This window comes from Schistocerca nitens, chromosome 9 (assembly GCF_023898315.1).
Source record: "Schistocerca nitens isolate TAMUIC-IGC-003100 chromosome 9, iqSchNite1.1, whole genome shotgun sequence".
Classification (NCBI taxonomy): Eukaryota; Metazoa; Arthropoda; class Insecta; order Orthoptera; family Acrididae; genus Schistocerca; species Schistocerca nitens.
Window position 1 is genome coordinate 8,478,488 of NC_064622.1, and position 15,616 is coordinate 8,494,103.

Consider the following 15,616-nt stretch of genomic DNA (forward strand, 5'->3'; position numbering starts at 1 on the left):
GACACAAGATGATGAAGTGGCATCCAGCTGAAAGACTTGCACCACAGCAGTGAGCCACACAAAATTATTATTATTATAGTCTTTTCACATATGTTTCAGGTAGATGTAACAGGAAACTGTGCACACATTTGTTGAAAACAGAGCAACCTATTGCTTACTGCATTGTATTCTCCACAAGCGAACCTGCAGATCTATCTTTACAAAGTCTGAAATAATATTTATTACCACTTTTTACACAAAAGTCAGTTTAGTATTTTTATAGTCAAAGTGTCTTCTAACAATGATAGTGTTCAGACAGTAATTCAGTATGGTACAAAAGGTGATTGTATCTCGATGTGTGTAAATGTTACTACTAATCACATTGTACCATTGCATTTGTGGTGTACCTTTCCTGAGGCAAACCTTTATTCATGAATTACTATATTTTGATCATACATTTAAATATTTTTATCAAAAATTTAATTTTTTTTCACTTTTATCTGACAGAAAGGAAATATACATTACACGAAATGAAAATTTTTTAACTGGAAACATTATCATTTATCAGTGCATAGTCAGTCTGACTGACTGAAAATTTCCTACTACTGTATCCACTTTGTTATCAGCCCATAAAGTTGCCAAAAAATTCCAAATGTACAAAATTCTGCCTATATTTGACACCACTTACCTTAAATACGAGTCCTGTGATTTTATAATTGTTTACATCACATTTCATTCTGTCGGAAACACCTATTTTCATTTTGATGTAATTTCAGTTTAGGTGCAAAAGTTTGGCTCCAATTTTCGTGTTTTATCAGTACATTTAAATACTGTTTGTTAATTTAGCAGCCAATAAAATTTCTGTTTATCTTCAAAATGTGTTTTAAGTATTGTTGCCTTCGTAAAAGTACAGCTGTCATCGATGTGAATATCGGTTTGAACTCCACAGTGCTTTACTAGATATGGTCCCATTGGATGTGGCATGTCGTTGCCATCCTCTAACCTTTGAACTGATTTACCCAGCCAGTTACAGGGGGAGCAACAGTTTAATTTGGACTCAGAACCACAACGCAGCCTGGCATTTTTCACAAAGACAAACAATGCCAGAGGTGACAGCAGTGGTAAATATAATTAATTCCTAGGACTGACCAAGATTCAAACCTGAGATCTTTGGATTTGTAGTCTGGCACTTTACCACTGAGCCACCAAGCCACACATTGTTGCCTTATAGGTTCATTATTGAATTACATGAAATAATGATTAAACATGGCTGTTTCCACTAACGGCTGTAAAATAATTTATTTTTTGTATTTGTTGTGATTGCAATTTTGAGTGTACTCCTCATCTACAGGCAGAAATGACAAATACGAATATCCACATAGGTATTCACACAACTGTCCAAACATCAAGCGAGTATGAATGGTGTCCAAGTCATGAAGCACATAAATAATCACAAAACCAGATGAAAATACAACGGTAATCTATTTCTGAAGTTCATATTATTACTGTTGTGGTTTTTAACAGTTTTTTGTGATTATTCACCTTTCCTATGACTTTGACAGCATTCATAGTTGCTTGATGTTTGAACTAGTGTATTTATACCTGTGTGGACATTTTTAAAGATTATGGGTAATAATCTAAACTGCAATCACTATAAATAAAAACTCAATATTTAACAGCCATAAGCTGTTGGGCTCCAGCTCTTGGCTGATATATGAGTACATCTACAGAGTGGTAAGTTAAGTGTTCGTCTTTTTCTGTGTTTTCCTGGTAGTACATTTATTAAATTTCGTGCGTGTTTTTCTATTTAAGAGGTTTAATTTTGCGTTTTTGTAAGTGCAAATTCATTCAGCCTGTAGCACAAAAGTTGCTCACTGAACAGCCATGTGCATAGCTCATTAACACATCAGTGTCCATTAGTGACACATGACGAGGGTAGCAAGTTGCATATCTAGAATTCTGTCTCCTTTTATAGTTTACTTCTTCATTTACTCTTGCTAGGATGGTTAAGATGTGTGCATGCTGTGTGCGGATGCAGGAGGAGCTGACACCAGTTCGTGGACAGCTGAAAGTGCTTTTGGGTAAGGTCAGTCATCTTCAGGCTGCTGCCTCCGTGTGTAGCAGTGGAAGAGAATCTGGCACATCACAAGGGACACCTCAGGTATCACTTGTTTTGCCCACAGGCTCTGCTTTTGAGGCACTTCTTAGTGCACCTGATGCATTGGGTCGCTCCTTCAGTAGGGTCTGAGCAGGCACACAGGGGGAGGGATTTACTAGTTATTGGGTGCTCCAATGTTAGGCATGTTATGGAGCCTCTTAGGCAGGTAGCATTCAGTGCTGGAAAAAAAGCCAATGTGCACTCACTATGTCTGCCATGGGGGCCTCATCCGAGATGTGGAGGCAGCCTTGCCTGTGGCTATCGAGTGTGCAGGGTGCAGTCATCTGCAAGCTGTGGCACACATCGGCAGCATCTTTCGCATGGGTTCTGTGGAGATACACAGTTCGTACAGGCAGCTGGCGGAGATGGTGAAGACTGCTGGCCTCACGAGTGGGGTGTAAGCAGAGCTAACAATATGCACCATTATTCACCGAGTTGATTGGGTTCCTTTGGTTTGGAGCTGAGTGGAGGCTCCCAACCAAAGGCTTCGTCTACTCTGTGATGGTCTTGGCTGCAGATTTCTATATCTGCATTATCGCAGAGTACTTGTGGAGCGCACATATGGGTTTTTTAGGCTAGGCAATAGTTTGAGGTGCTCCAATGAATAGTTGCCAGTCAATATACAGCATGGGAAGTCAAATGGCATTTGGAATAAAGACATTCTGACAGCTGCAATTTTATCAGTAAACTGTTGAAGTGTTCTTAAAAAAGTTCCCGAATTTACTGCCCTCCAGGAAAGTTCTCGTGCTCAAATTATTCTTGGGACAGAGAGCTGGCTGAAACCAAAACGGAAAGCTGTGAGATATTTAGCAAGTCATGGAATGTATATCGCAAAGACAGGTTAGAGGCCATAGGAGGACGAGTTTCCATTGCAGTTGACAAAAATATTGTCTCTGTTGAGGTTGAAGTTGAGTGTGACAGTCATCTGTTTACACTAAACAGGTGTACATGAAACCAAGTTAATTGTTGGATGTTTTTACCAGCCACCCATTTCTGCAGTGACAGTTCTAGAGCCACTCAAAGAAAGTCTATGGTCAATAGCGTGTAAATACCCAGATCGAGCAATACAGTTGGACGCGACTTTAACTTACCGAGTATAGACTGGGATGTCTATATCTTCACTGTGGGAGGGAGAGGAGGGGGGTACAGACAGACAGTCATGCATAATACTTTTGAACATATTTTCTGAAAATTGTCTCGAACAGCTAGCTCGGCAGCCCACACGCTGGACCCTATCAATAATGTCAGTATAGAAATGGGGATTAGTAATGATTATGTCATTATAGCAAATATGATTATGAAAGTTAATAAATCAGTCAAGAAGGCTACAAGAGTGTTTCTGTTAGATAGAGCAGACAAGAAGTTACTAGTATCTCATTTAGACAGTGAACTGACATAACTTAGTTGTAGTAAGATGGACGTAGAGGAATTATGGGCAAAGTTTAAGCAGATTGTAAATTGTGGTCTGAAGAGTTATGTGCCAATAAGTGTGTAAAGGATGGAAAAGACCCATCACGATTTAATAATGAAATTCGGAGGATGCTGAGGATGCAGTGTCTGCTGCACTCTTGGTCAAAAGGGAATGCACAAATGAAGCAAAGGTTAGTAGAGATTCATTCATCTGTGAAAAGGTCTATTCGCGAAGCATATGACAATTACCACCATCAGACCTTAGCAAAAGATCTGACTGAGAACTTGAGAAAATTCTGGTCTTACGTATAATCACTAAGTGGGTCTAAGGCTTACATTCAGTCCCTTGGTATGAGAAAATTCTGGTCTTACGTATAATCACTAAGTGGGTCTAAGGCTTACATTCAGTCCCTTGGTAACCAGTCTGAAGTTTTAAATTTCACATTCAAGAAATCATTCACACAGGAGAATCATACAAACATACCGTTATTTGACCATTGGACAGACTCCCACGTGGATGACATAGTAATAAGGATCCCTGGTGTTGAGGAACAACTGAAATATCTGAAAGCAAATTAATCACCAGATCTGGATGGAATCCCACTTTATTTTACAAAGAGTCTCTATGGTATTGGCCCCTTATGTTGCATTTATCATGAATCTCTCGCCCAGCACAAAGTCCCAAGCAACCGCAAAAAAGCGCAGGTGCCTCCAGTATATAAAAAGTGTGAAAAAATGATCCGCAAGATTATAGACCAATATCCCTAAGTTCTGTTTGCTGCAGAATCCTTGAACATATTCTCAGTTCAAATATAGTTACCTTTCTTGAGAATGAGAAGCTTGTGTCCACCAATCAGCATGGTTTTAGAAAGCATCACTCATGTGGAATTCAGTTGCACTTTTTTCACACGATATACTGCAAACTGCATTTGACACAGTGCCTCACTGCACAGGCTGTTAATGAAGGTATGAGCACATGGAATAAGTACACAGATAGCTGAGTGGCTCGAAGAGTTCTTAAATAACAGAACCCAGTTTATCGTCCTCAACAGCGAGTGTTCATCGGAGACAAGGGTACTGTCAAGAGTGTCCTATGGAAGTGTGATAGGACTGCTGCTGTTATCTATATACACAAATGATTTGGCAGACAGAGTGGGCAGTAATCTGCGGGTGTTTGCTGATGATCCTGTGGCGTGTTGCATGGTGTCGAAGTTGACTGACTGTAGGAAGATACAAGACGACTTAGACAAAATTTCCAGTTGGTGTGATGAATGGCACCTGATTCTAAATGTGGAAAAATGTAAGTTAATGCAGATAAGTAGAAAGATCAAACCTATAATGTTTGGATACAGTATTACTAATGTCCTACTTGATGCATGTAAGTCATTTAAATATCTGGGCGTAGCATTGCAAAGCAATATGAGATGGAACGAGCGTGCGAGAACTGTCGTAGGAAAGGTGAATGGTCGACTTTGGTTTATTGGGAGAATTTTAAGAAAGAGTGGTTCACTTGTAAAGGAGTGCTGGTGCAACCAATTCTTGAGTCTGCTCAAGTGTTTAGGATCTGTACCAGCTCAGATTAAAGGAAGACATCGAAGCAATTCAGAGGCGGGCTGCTATTTTTGTTATCGGTAGGTTTGAACAACATGTAAGTGTTATGGAGATGCTTTGGGAACTCAAATGGGAATCCCTGGAGCGAAGGCAATGTTCTTTTCGAGAAACTTTATTAAGTAAATTTAGAGAACCGGCATTTCAACTGACTGCCAAATGATTCTCCTGCCGCCAACAGCCACTGTGCATAAGGACCAAAAAAATAAGGCACGAGAAATTAGTAAGGACAAATATGGGCAGCCATTTTTCCCCTCACTCTTTTTGTGTGTGGAACAGGAAAGGATATGCTAGTAGTGGTGCAGGGTACCCTCCACCAGGCACCGTATGGTGGCTTGCAGAATATCAGTGTAGATGTAGATGTAACAATATAATGATAAGGAAAGTTTCTACTCACCACAGCAAAGATGCTGAGTCGCAGATATGCACAACAAAAAGACTTTCACAAATAAAGCTTTCGGCCAGTAAGGCCTCCGTCAAAAATAGAGGCCTCCATCAAAAATAGAACACACACACACACACACACACACACACACACACACACACACACACACACACACACACACACACACACACACACAAGTGCAACTTACACACACGTATGTTTTCTATTTTTGATGGAGGCCTTTCTGGCCGAAAGCTTTATTTGTGACAGTCTTTTTGTTGTGCCTATCTGTGACTCAGCATCTCTTCTATATGGTGAGTAACAACTTTTGTTTTCATTACATTGTTATTTTCCATCCTGAATTTTCCACTGTTAGATGTAGATGTAGATAACTGGAAAAACCTTGTTAAATAATTACAGACCTATCCCAGATTAAATTACCAAACAATGAGTTTGGGATTCCAAGAGATGTCAATGCACTGTGTTGCAGTGACAGAAAACTTTGTCATAGTTATTTCAGCAGTGAATTTGTGATAGTCAGGCTCCAGCACCCAAAAATAGTGGCTGTGTGTGTGGAGTGGGGGGGGGGGGGAGGGGGGGGGGCAGGGACACGAGCTTGTGCATGTTCAGAAGGAGGACTTTATCTAAAAGCTTAATACTTTGGCAGTCTTTTTCAATGTGTCTGTCTATGACTCAATGCCTCCTCCATTTAGTGAGTAGTGATCCATCCTTGCCGTATTGTTGCTATTTCATCCATGTCTTTCCACTGTTTAACAATTCTGTGTAGCCTACAAAATCTGCAAATGCCTAAAATTTTATTTAGAAGAACAGAAAAGTGCTCAATTGACTGAGCAGTTTATTCATGGATGAAGCTGCTCATGCATTATTTCATCATAAAACATTGTTCTTACACAGATTTGAATTTTTGCAAAATTGCTGTTACCTTTTGGTTCAAATGGTTCAAATGGCTCTGAGCACTATGCGACTTAACTTCTGCGGTCATGAGTCGCCTAGAACTTAGAACTAATTAAACCTAACTAACCTAAGGACATCACACACATCCATGCCCGAGGCAGGATTCGAACCTGCGACCGTAGCGGCCTCGCGGTTCCAGACTGTAGCGCCTTTAACCGCTTGGCCACCACGGCCTGTTACCTTTTGGTACACAGCATCATATAATATGAAAATGTCTGCACATAACTGATCTGAAAATGGGTGATCAGCTAAAATGTATGACAAATTGTGATGTAAGATCACGCTAAAAATGTACCTATTATGAAGAAAAGATTTTTCCAGAAAGAAAGCTCCACGGATGTTACTTTCATCCCAATCACATGAAGCTGATAAGTCTAACATTTCTAAAAAATTGAATACAAGCTTATCAACTGTTGGGTAATCACCACTGAAATGTAAACAAATTGATTCAAGTGGCGATAAAAGCTTTGTAAAGTGAAAGACGCATCAGGTTGAAAACGCAATTACTCAGAAAACTGCAGCATTTGGTAGGGTTGATCATAGTAGATTGGAGAATCTTAGTGTAAGCAAACCATGTCTTATTAGCATGTTTAGATGACAACCAGATGGCCAAAGCAACAACGGAAAGTTTTATTATAGCAAACTATTGAGAAAAAATTAGTATTTCGACCTCAGAGATGGTCCATTAAAAAGACTATGGTAGGATTTCATGTTTCAGGACAAAAATACCAAGAACAGCAAGGAAGTTTAAAATCCAAATCATCAAACAATCAAGCTTGGAAAGCAGCTTCCAGAAAACACAAAGAAAAAGTTAATGGGATTTTTTAAAGATCAAGAACAGTTAAATTTGGTTAGGGAAAAGTGTTTATTTTCATTCAAGTAAATGGAGAAAAGGCTTTGAAGCAAATGTACTTGCTACTGAGCAGTTTGAAAAAAATGACTGTTGATAATCAAAACAGAAATGTACCTGATGGCAGATTTTCAAATTATGTGAATTACAGACAAAGTGGTATGTGGCTGTAGTTACAGCAGGTTGTGACTCAGTTTGTGAGTGTGTCACACACACCAGTAAAAGATTATAACATGCTGCTCAGCGAAACTGTCTGCTGTTTGGAATCAAAAGACTGTATGCTTCAAAGCTGTGCAGTATGTTCAGAAACAATGGTCCTGAAACAAAAATTATGGGATCTGTCTTTGAACTTGAAAATATTGATCCTGAAGATATAATTCAATTTAAGTGATTGATTATCACTGACTAGGACAGACCTGAAACAAAACGACTGACAATGGAAGAACTGAAGACCTAGTAACAAAAATTTTGTCTCTTTCTCTCACTACATTGCTAAGCATCAATGTAAGCATTTGCAGGCAACTACAGGAAGTCTAAAACTGGATGAGTTGATTCTATTGATGAACTTTGTTGAAAACTACTCCTTTCTTGCTCGAGATGCAATTTAAGGTTTTCACTGGGAAAATAGCTACACAACACTGCACCCATTAGTCATTTCCTACAAGGATAATGAAACACAGCAAGTATCACCTACTAAGTAATCAGTGATTACCTACAATATGATATTTTTGGAGTGTACACCTGTTTGTGTAACTGATTATGTTACTTATATCTAAATACAAAGATGATGTGACTTACCAAACGAAAGCGCTGGCAGGTCGATAGACACACAAACAAACACAAACATACACACAAAATTCTAGCTTTTGCAACCAACGGTTGCTTCGTCGGGAAAGAGGGAAGGAGAGGGAAAGACGAAAGGATGTGGGTTTTAAGGGAGAGGGTAAGGAGTCATTCCAATCCCGGGAGCGGAAAGACTTACCTTAGGGGGAAAAAAGGACGGGTATATACTCGCACACACACACATATCCATCCACACATGTACAGACACAAGCAGACATGAATGATGTCTGCTTGTGTCTGTATATGTGTGGATGGATATGTGTGTGATAAATACGTCATCCAATTCTAGTATGTAGTCAGTTATGAAGCTTATCTGATAATTTAAGACATGAAAGTCTTTGAGAAACTCTAACTGCAGTTAGTACAATAAGGCAAAAAAAAGCACACTGTATAGGTCGCTCTCAATTTCTTTAACATGACTGGTTTCAAGATGATGCGTAACTCATCCAAATATAATGCTGGAAAGTACAGTTTGTCAATCAGACCAAGCTACAACATAAACTACAGAAATTCTACAAATGATGTTATGAAACAGGTGACCAGAGCACCAAGTCGAAACCAGTTATCTAAATACATAATAGTGAGTAACCCAAATAACCCTTTTTTAAAATATTAAACTTATGTCCAACAAGGAGAGGTCCCCAAGTCTGGGATCGACTTTTTGACATCCTCTATATGGTGATGTAGGTTAGGATCCCAGGTATCCCACCCTGGTGGGCCCTCGTTTGCGAACAATTGATGAAAAAAATTGTAATTATGCATGATCTTCTACAGCATTGAAACTGATGGTCATATATTACTGGTGTTGTAGTGTAGTGCTTAGCATATGTCACTGACATGCAGAGGGTTGATAACTCAAATCTCATCAGGTGCTTCAAAAATTTTTATTTTTAAATAATTATTAGATGATTCCAGAATGAGATTTTCACTCTGCAGCGGAGTGTGCACTGATATGAAACTTCCTGGCAGATTAAAACTGTGTGCCCGACCGAGACTCGAACTCGAACTCGGGTCCCGAGTTCGAGTCTCGGTTGGGCACACAGTTTTAATCTGCCAGGAAGTTTCAATTATTAGATGACTTTTATCAGTACTTTTATTCAGTTAATTAGTTTAAATGCAATTTTTTACAATTTTTAATCCTTTGTCATGTCATTTTCATCAACATATTAACTTTTTCATTTGCTCTTATTCTTTCTTCCAATTTTTCTGTTTCCATTTGGAATCTTTGTGCATGTGATTTTAATTATTTTTATTTATTTATCACAATATTTAAACATTTGAAAATGCTGATCTATCAGTTAAAAAATGGAAGACAAAATAATTTATTTATATTGGCTGTGCAGTGCTGTTAAAAATTTATTTTTCGTTCCATACAAGATGTATATTTCTTCGGTGGTAATCGTCATTCAAACACTTACAACAAAAATTCTTATTGCAATATGGACAAAATAATTCAGATGAAGACTTAAATTAAATAAGATATTATAAATAAATAAGCAAAAGAAGAACAGATATAATGAATCCAATAATGTGGATGAAAAATATAAGATGATCAAATGGAAGAAATTAATTTGAAAGTAATACAAAAATATAATTAAAATCACAAGCACAAAAAAAGACAGGGTGGGAGAGAAAGGGGGGAGAGGGAGGGAGAGGGAGGGAAAGGGGGGAGGGGGGAGGGAGGGAGGGAGGGAGGGAGGGAGGGAGGGAGAGGGAGAGAGAGAGAGAGAGAGAGAGAGAGAGAGAAGAAGAAGAAATAAGAATAAATGTAGAAGTTAATACAGTGATTAAAATGATGTGACAAAGGTTTAGAAATATTTTAAAAAATTCCATTTAAACCAATTAATTGAAAAAAAAGTAATGGTCAGAGTCATTTCAATAACTATTTGAAAATAAGAAATTGAGAAGCACCTGACAAGATTTGTTTTGAACCCTCAACCTTCTGCATGCCAACCTCATATGCTAACCACTATGCATAACTGTCAATTTTAACACACTAGAACATCACACAAAATTTTAAAAAAAAATTTTTTTCATTGGTTACTGGCAAATGAGGTTCCACCAGGGTGAATGTCTCCTGGTGAGATACCTGAGACCCTAAGCCACATCACAATATAGATGGTTCCAAAAACTAGTTCCCACCCCTGGGAACCTCCCCTTGTAAGTTAAACATGTTTACAATACTTAGTACTCACGTGGACAACTGTTGATATGCAGTAGCAATAGCACGAGTTTTGCGGTCACGAAGCCTCTCGCCCGCACGTTCTGCCAGGGCGAGAGCAAGTTTTTCTCTTTTTGGTGGCTCTGGCATGCGGAAACTTGGGCCTGTGTTTGGCCTAACCGGAGTGTCCCCACCATCCAGGCGAAATGGTGTTCCCTCAATCTCACCCCATGTCATCAGTGGAGACTCATTCACACCTGTGAGACGTACCAAGTTTTTAGTAAACATAAACACTGTACATATAAACAAAGTATACACAGAAACTAATATTTTCTCTGTCACTTGAATTGCTCTAAAAAAATTCTCTGATTTTTCAGATGACAATACAGCAGTTTTGAGGAAAACCAAGTCAAAATTTGTACCACTAATTGAGAGTATGGAATGCTTCCAAACATATGTATGAGTGTTAACTGTACAGCTTTCCTCAATACATCTTGATGGAAAGTACAGAAATGACCAGCCAGCTCATTTGTAACTGTGATCTTACAAAATAATAGTAACAGAAGTCAAGACAATTACATTCTATTTCACAGAAATTCCTTTTTTAATTCTGTAATCTGAGGTACATCACTTGGTCTCAGGTTAGTGGAAAGAATACAAAGCTTAAGTACCAACAGTCAGCTACAGAAGGAGAGCAAGAATTGACATGAACAAACATAACTGATGGCAAGACTAATTCCGTGACAAAGTAATCCGCGAATGAGGCCAAGGAAGAGAATAACAAAAAGGCAAAATGGAAGGTATGTTACGGTCAAATGTCTCATTGATGTTGAGGTTGTCTGAGACTGAGTAAAAGTTGGATTCCTTAAGGATGGGGAAAGAAATATCCTGCGGAAGGTGCTGCAAAGAGAATCAACAAGCTAACAGAAATGTGTAGGATTATTTATTTCAATATTTCATAGCTTATAGCATAATACTGAAACAATGTATATGCGGATGAGTACTGTAGCACAGCTTCAAATTTCTGGATAACAGAGGAATCTGTTAAAAGTCAGATTATCAATCAACTTGGCAAGCAGGGTACAGACATTCGGTTTAAGCAATGCTTGGGATCCAGTTCATCATTTGTCAAGATATTCCCAACCACAGATTCATCATAACTGCAACAGGATGAGGACATGAAGGTATCATATATTTACACAGGGGAACAAATGGGGGACAAGATAACACTGGAAATCAAATTCTAACAACAACTCACATTCTAGTTGAAGCCCATACAGTAAGCATATCTAATATAGTATTATCCCTGATGATCTTATGCCAATGACATCTGGAAAACCAAAGATATCATAAATAGGGACTATCTGATTTTCTAGGACAATAATGTAATGGCCTATAGTGCAAACAGAGATGTTAGCAATACTGTGGTTTTCGTACATCTGAGATCTCTCTCCCAGCAAAACAAACTAATGTGAATATACAATTAAGACATCTCCTTTCAAAATGAAAGAAGCACACTAATAAATCATCAGCATGCAGGTTCATGCAACTGATATCTGCCAGTGTGAGAACTACTTGTAAGTCACAAAGATACAGTGTACTGAAAACAGACCACACGTATGTAAGAGGAACAAAAGCTTTACTGACTGGTTTGCATTCTATCCTGGGGATGAAGAATGAATAAGGCAGACGATGCCACTGCTAGCTAATTCTGTAAAGCATACTAACGACTAATTATAACAAGTGCTAATCTACTGGCATTACTTCTAGATTTATTGCTGATGATACAAGCATCATTATTAATCCAGTAGAAGAAACTCCAATTGAAAATGATACAAATAAGGTCTTTGGAAAAGTCATTAATTGGTTTTCTGCAAATGGGCTTGCTCTAAACTTTGAAAAAACACAGTACATCCAATTTTCTGTTGCAAAAAGTACAATTCCTTCAATAAATATAACACATCAACAGAAGTCAGTAGACAGGGTAGAGCATACTAAGTTTTTGGGTGTACATATAGATGAGAATCTTAATTGGAAAATTCATATTTTGGATCTTCTAAAGCGAATAGGTTCAGCAACATCTGCAATCAGAATAATTGCCGATTTTGAGGATATAGAAATTAGTAAGCTGACCTACTTTGCATACGTTCACTCTCTGATGCCATATGGAATAATATTTTGGGGTAACTCATCACTTAGACAAAAAGTATTCACTGCTCAAAAGAAAGTGGTTAGAATAATGTGTGGGGTTCATAGTCGCACATCGTGTAGGCATCTTTTTAAAAGATTGGGAATTCTTACAACAGTCTCGCAGTACATTTACTCACTAATGAAATTTGTTCTCAACAACATGGACCAGTTTAAAAACAACAGTGACATTCATGATTCTAATGCCAGAAGAAAGAAAGACTTACACCATCCTTTACTCAACCTATCTATGGCACAGAAAGGGGTTAAATATGCTGCTATAAAATTTTTTGGCAAATTACCAGATGAAATACAATGTCTGACAGACAGCAGTATAGCTTCAAAAATAAACCGAAATCATATCTCCTTGACAACTCCTTCTATACCACAGACGAATTCTTGAACATGAATAAATAAATCTATTAATATAGTACATGCATGTTTTGCCATTTAAGGGAATGGGGTAACTGATTATATATATATGATATGAATATAATAGAGGGAAACATTCCACGTGGGAAAAATATATCTAAAAACAAAGATTCTGTAACTTACCAAACGAAAGCGTTGGTACGTTGATAGAAACAATAACACACACACACACACACACACACACACACACACACACACACACACACACACACAAATTTCGAGCTTTCGCAACCCAAGGTCACTTCATCAGGAAAGAGGGAAGGAGAGGGAAAGGCGAAAGGATGTGGGTTTTAAGGGAGAGGGTAAGGAGTCATTCCAATCCCGGGAGCGGAAAGACTTACCTTAGGGGGAAAAAGGGGCAGGTATACACTCGCACACACACACACACATATCCATCCACACATATACAGACACAAGCAGACATTAATGATTCTAATGCTTGTGTCTGTATATGTACGGATGGATATGTGTGTGTGTGTGAGTGTATACCTGCCCCTTTTTCCCCCTAAGGTAAGTCTTTCCGCTCCCGGGATTGGAATGACTCCTTACCCTCTCCCTTAAAACCCACATCCTTTCGCCTTTCCCTCTCCTTCCCTCTTTCCTGATGAAGCAACCGTTGGTTGCGAAAGCTTGAATTTTGTGTGTGTGTTTGTGTTTGTAAGTGTGTCTATCAACATACCAATGCTTTCGTTTGGTAAGTTACATCATCTTTGTTTTTAGATGTATTTGTCCCACATGGAATGTAACCTTGTTTCATATGTGCATTTCTTGTGCACTTGACATGTTCCAGATCATAACGGCTACTGTACAGTGCGACTGATCAATGGAACACGCAACCAACTAACTAACTAACTATACATCAGAAAACATCTATTATGTAAAAATCCACTGCTGTCCTCCTTACATTTCTTAAGTGCTATCTGTACATTCTGATAAAATCAATTAATAAAGTCATTGCATACAGGGTTAGTATTAACATTGACAGGTGTCAGGCTTAAGCACATAAATTACATTTATGTTACATGACATTTTTGTCAAAAGTATGCAGGATGAATTAAAAGATATGCAATATACATTTCACACTTGTGTGCACACACACGCACAGGCGCGCACGCAAGCACACACGTACAAAAACCAGCGCATGAAGTTTTCATTTCTTTTGTGTGTGAAGACTTAACACTTCTACCATTTGGGAAGTAGTTACCTTCACTCCTAAATTATTTTCATTCTGTCAGAACTTTCCATGCCATATGAAAATCATGTTTTATTTCTTTGTGCTGAACAAAATGTATGAAAATGGTGCCTATAATGGGGCTGTTTTTTTAACCTTATAAAGTATGACGGTCAGCCAGAATATTGTGACCACCAACCTAACAGCCAGTATGTCCACCTTTGGCTTCGATAACAGTGGTGAAGCATCATGGCACAGAAGCAACGAAGCCTCGGTAGTGCACTGGAGCGAGGGCACCACATCGTAAATTCCGGGGAGGGGGGCGATGAGCTCTGACGCCACATCGGTCACATTCCAGACGAGTTTGATCGGGTACAGATCTGGTGAGTTGCGGGGCCAGCACATCAATTGGAACTTGTTACTGTGTTCCTAAAACCACTCCATCACACTCCTGGCCTTCTGACATGGTGCATTATCTTGTTGAAAAACGTCACTGCCATTGGAAAACATGATCATCATGAAGGGGTGTAAATGGTCTTCAAACCGGAATACGATACTCCCTGGCTGCCAAGATGCCTTGCAAGAGCTCCACTGGACCAATGGATGTCCAACTGAATGCTCCCCACAGCATAATGGAGCCACCGGCAGCTTACCTCCATCCCACACATAGGTGTCAAGGAGCTGTTCCCCAGTAAGATGACGGATTCGCACCCTGCCATCGACACGATGAAGGGTGCATCAGCATCCTGTGCTGATGGTCATGTGCCCATTTCAGTCATAGTTGCCAATGCCGTGGTGATAGCAATGACACTTGACGGGTCGACGGTGGCAGAGGCCCATTGTTAGGAGTGTTCAGTTCACTGTGTGTTCAGACACTCTTGTACTCTGCCCAGCATTAAAGTGTGATTTTATTTCCACCACAGTTCATCACCTGTCCAGCCTACAATGTCTGACATCTATAATAAGGGGCGGCTGCCCAACCCCACGATGTCTGGATGTGATTTAACCTCGGTTTCGCCACGTGTTGCAGACATTCACCACAGCACTCCTCGAACACCTGACAAGACGTTCAGTTTCTGAAATGCTTGTGCCAAGCCCCTGGGCCATCACAATCTGCCCTCGGTCAAACTCAGATAGATTACACGCCTTTCCCATCCTACACGCAGATAGCATATGCGCTGATACTACACGCACTGTGAGTATGTCTATCTAGCAGTCATTCCTCGCCAGGTGGCACTGCTGTCACCTGGACTGGTTTATATCAATAGCAGGTAGGCAGTCACAATGTTCTGCTGGCTGATCAGTGTAGAGCTTCATATTACTATTCTGATGAGTTGTTATGTTTCTGTTTATTCCTATTATTTTGTTTTTACTTTGTCATTCATTTCTGTATGTCAGCTGCTAAGATTGAGGCCACTAAATCAGATGTGAAAGACATCAATTCATGTTAACTAGTT

General features: G+C 39.1%; 1 protein-coding gene across 2 annotated transcripts in view; it reads right to left on the reverse strand.

Moving 5' to 3' along the window:
* LOC126203421 (splicing factor ESS-2 homolog) overlaps nt 1-15,616 on the reverse strand; it is an 85,607-nt gene that overhangs the window by 25,485 nt on the left and 44,506 nt on the right. For both annotated transcript variants that reach the window (XM_049937731.1, XM_049937730.1), the window contains one exon: nt 10,404-10,626. In XM_049937731.1, coding sequence (XP_049793688.1) covers nt 10,404-10,626 — 223 coding nt within the window. The remainder of the gene's footprint in view (nt 1-10,403; nt 10,627-15,616) is intronic.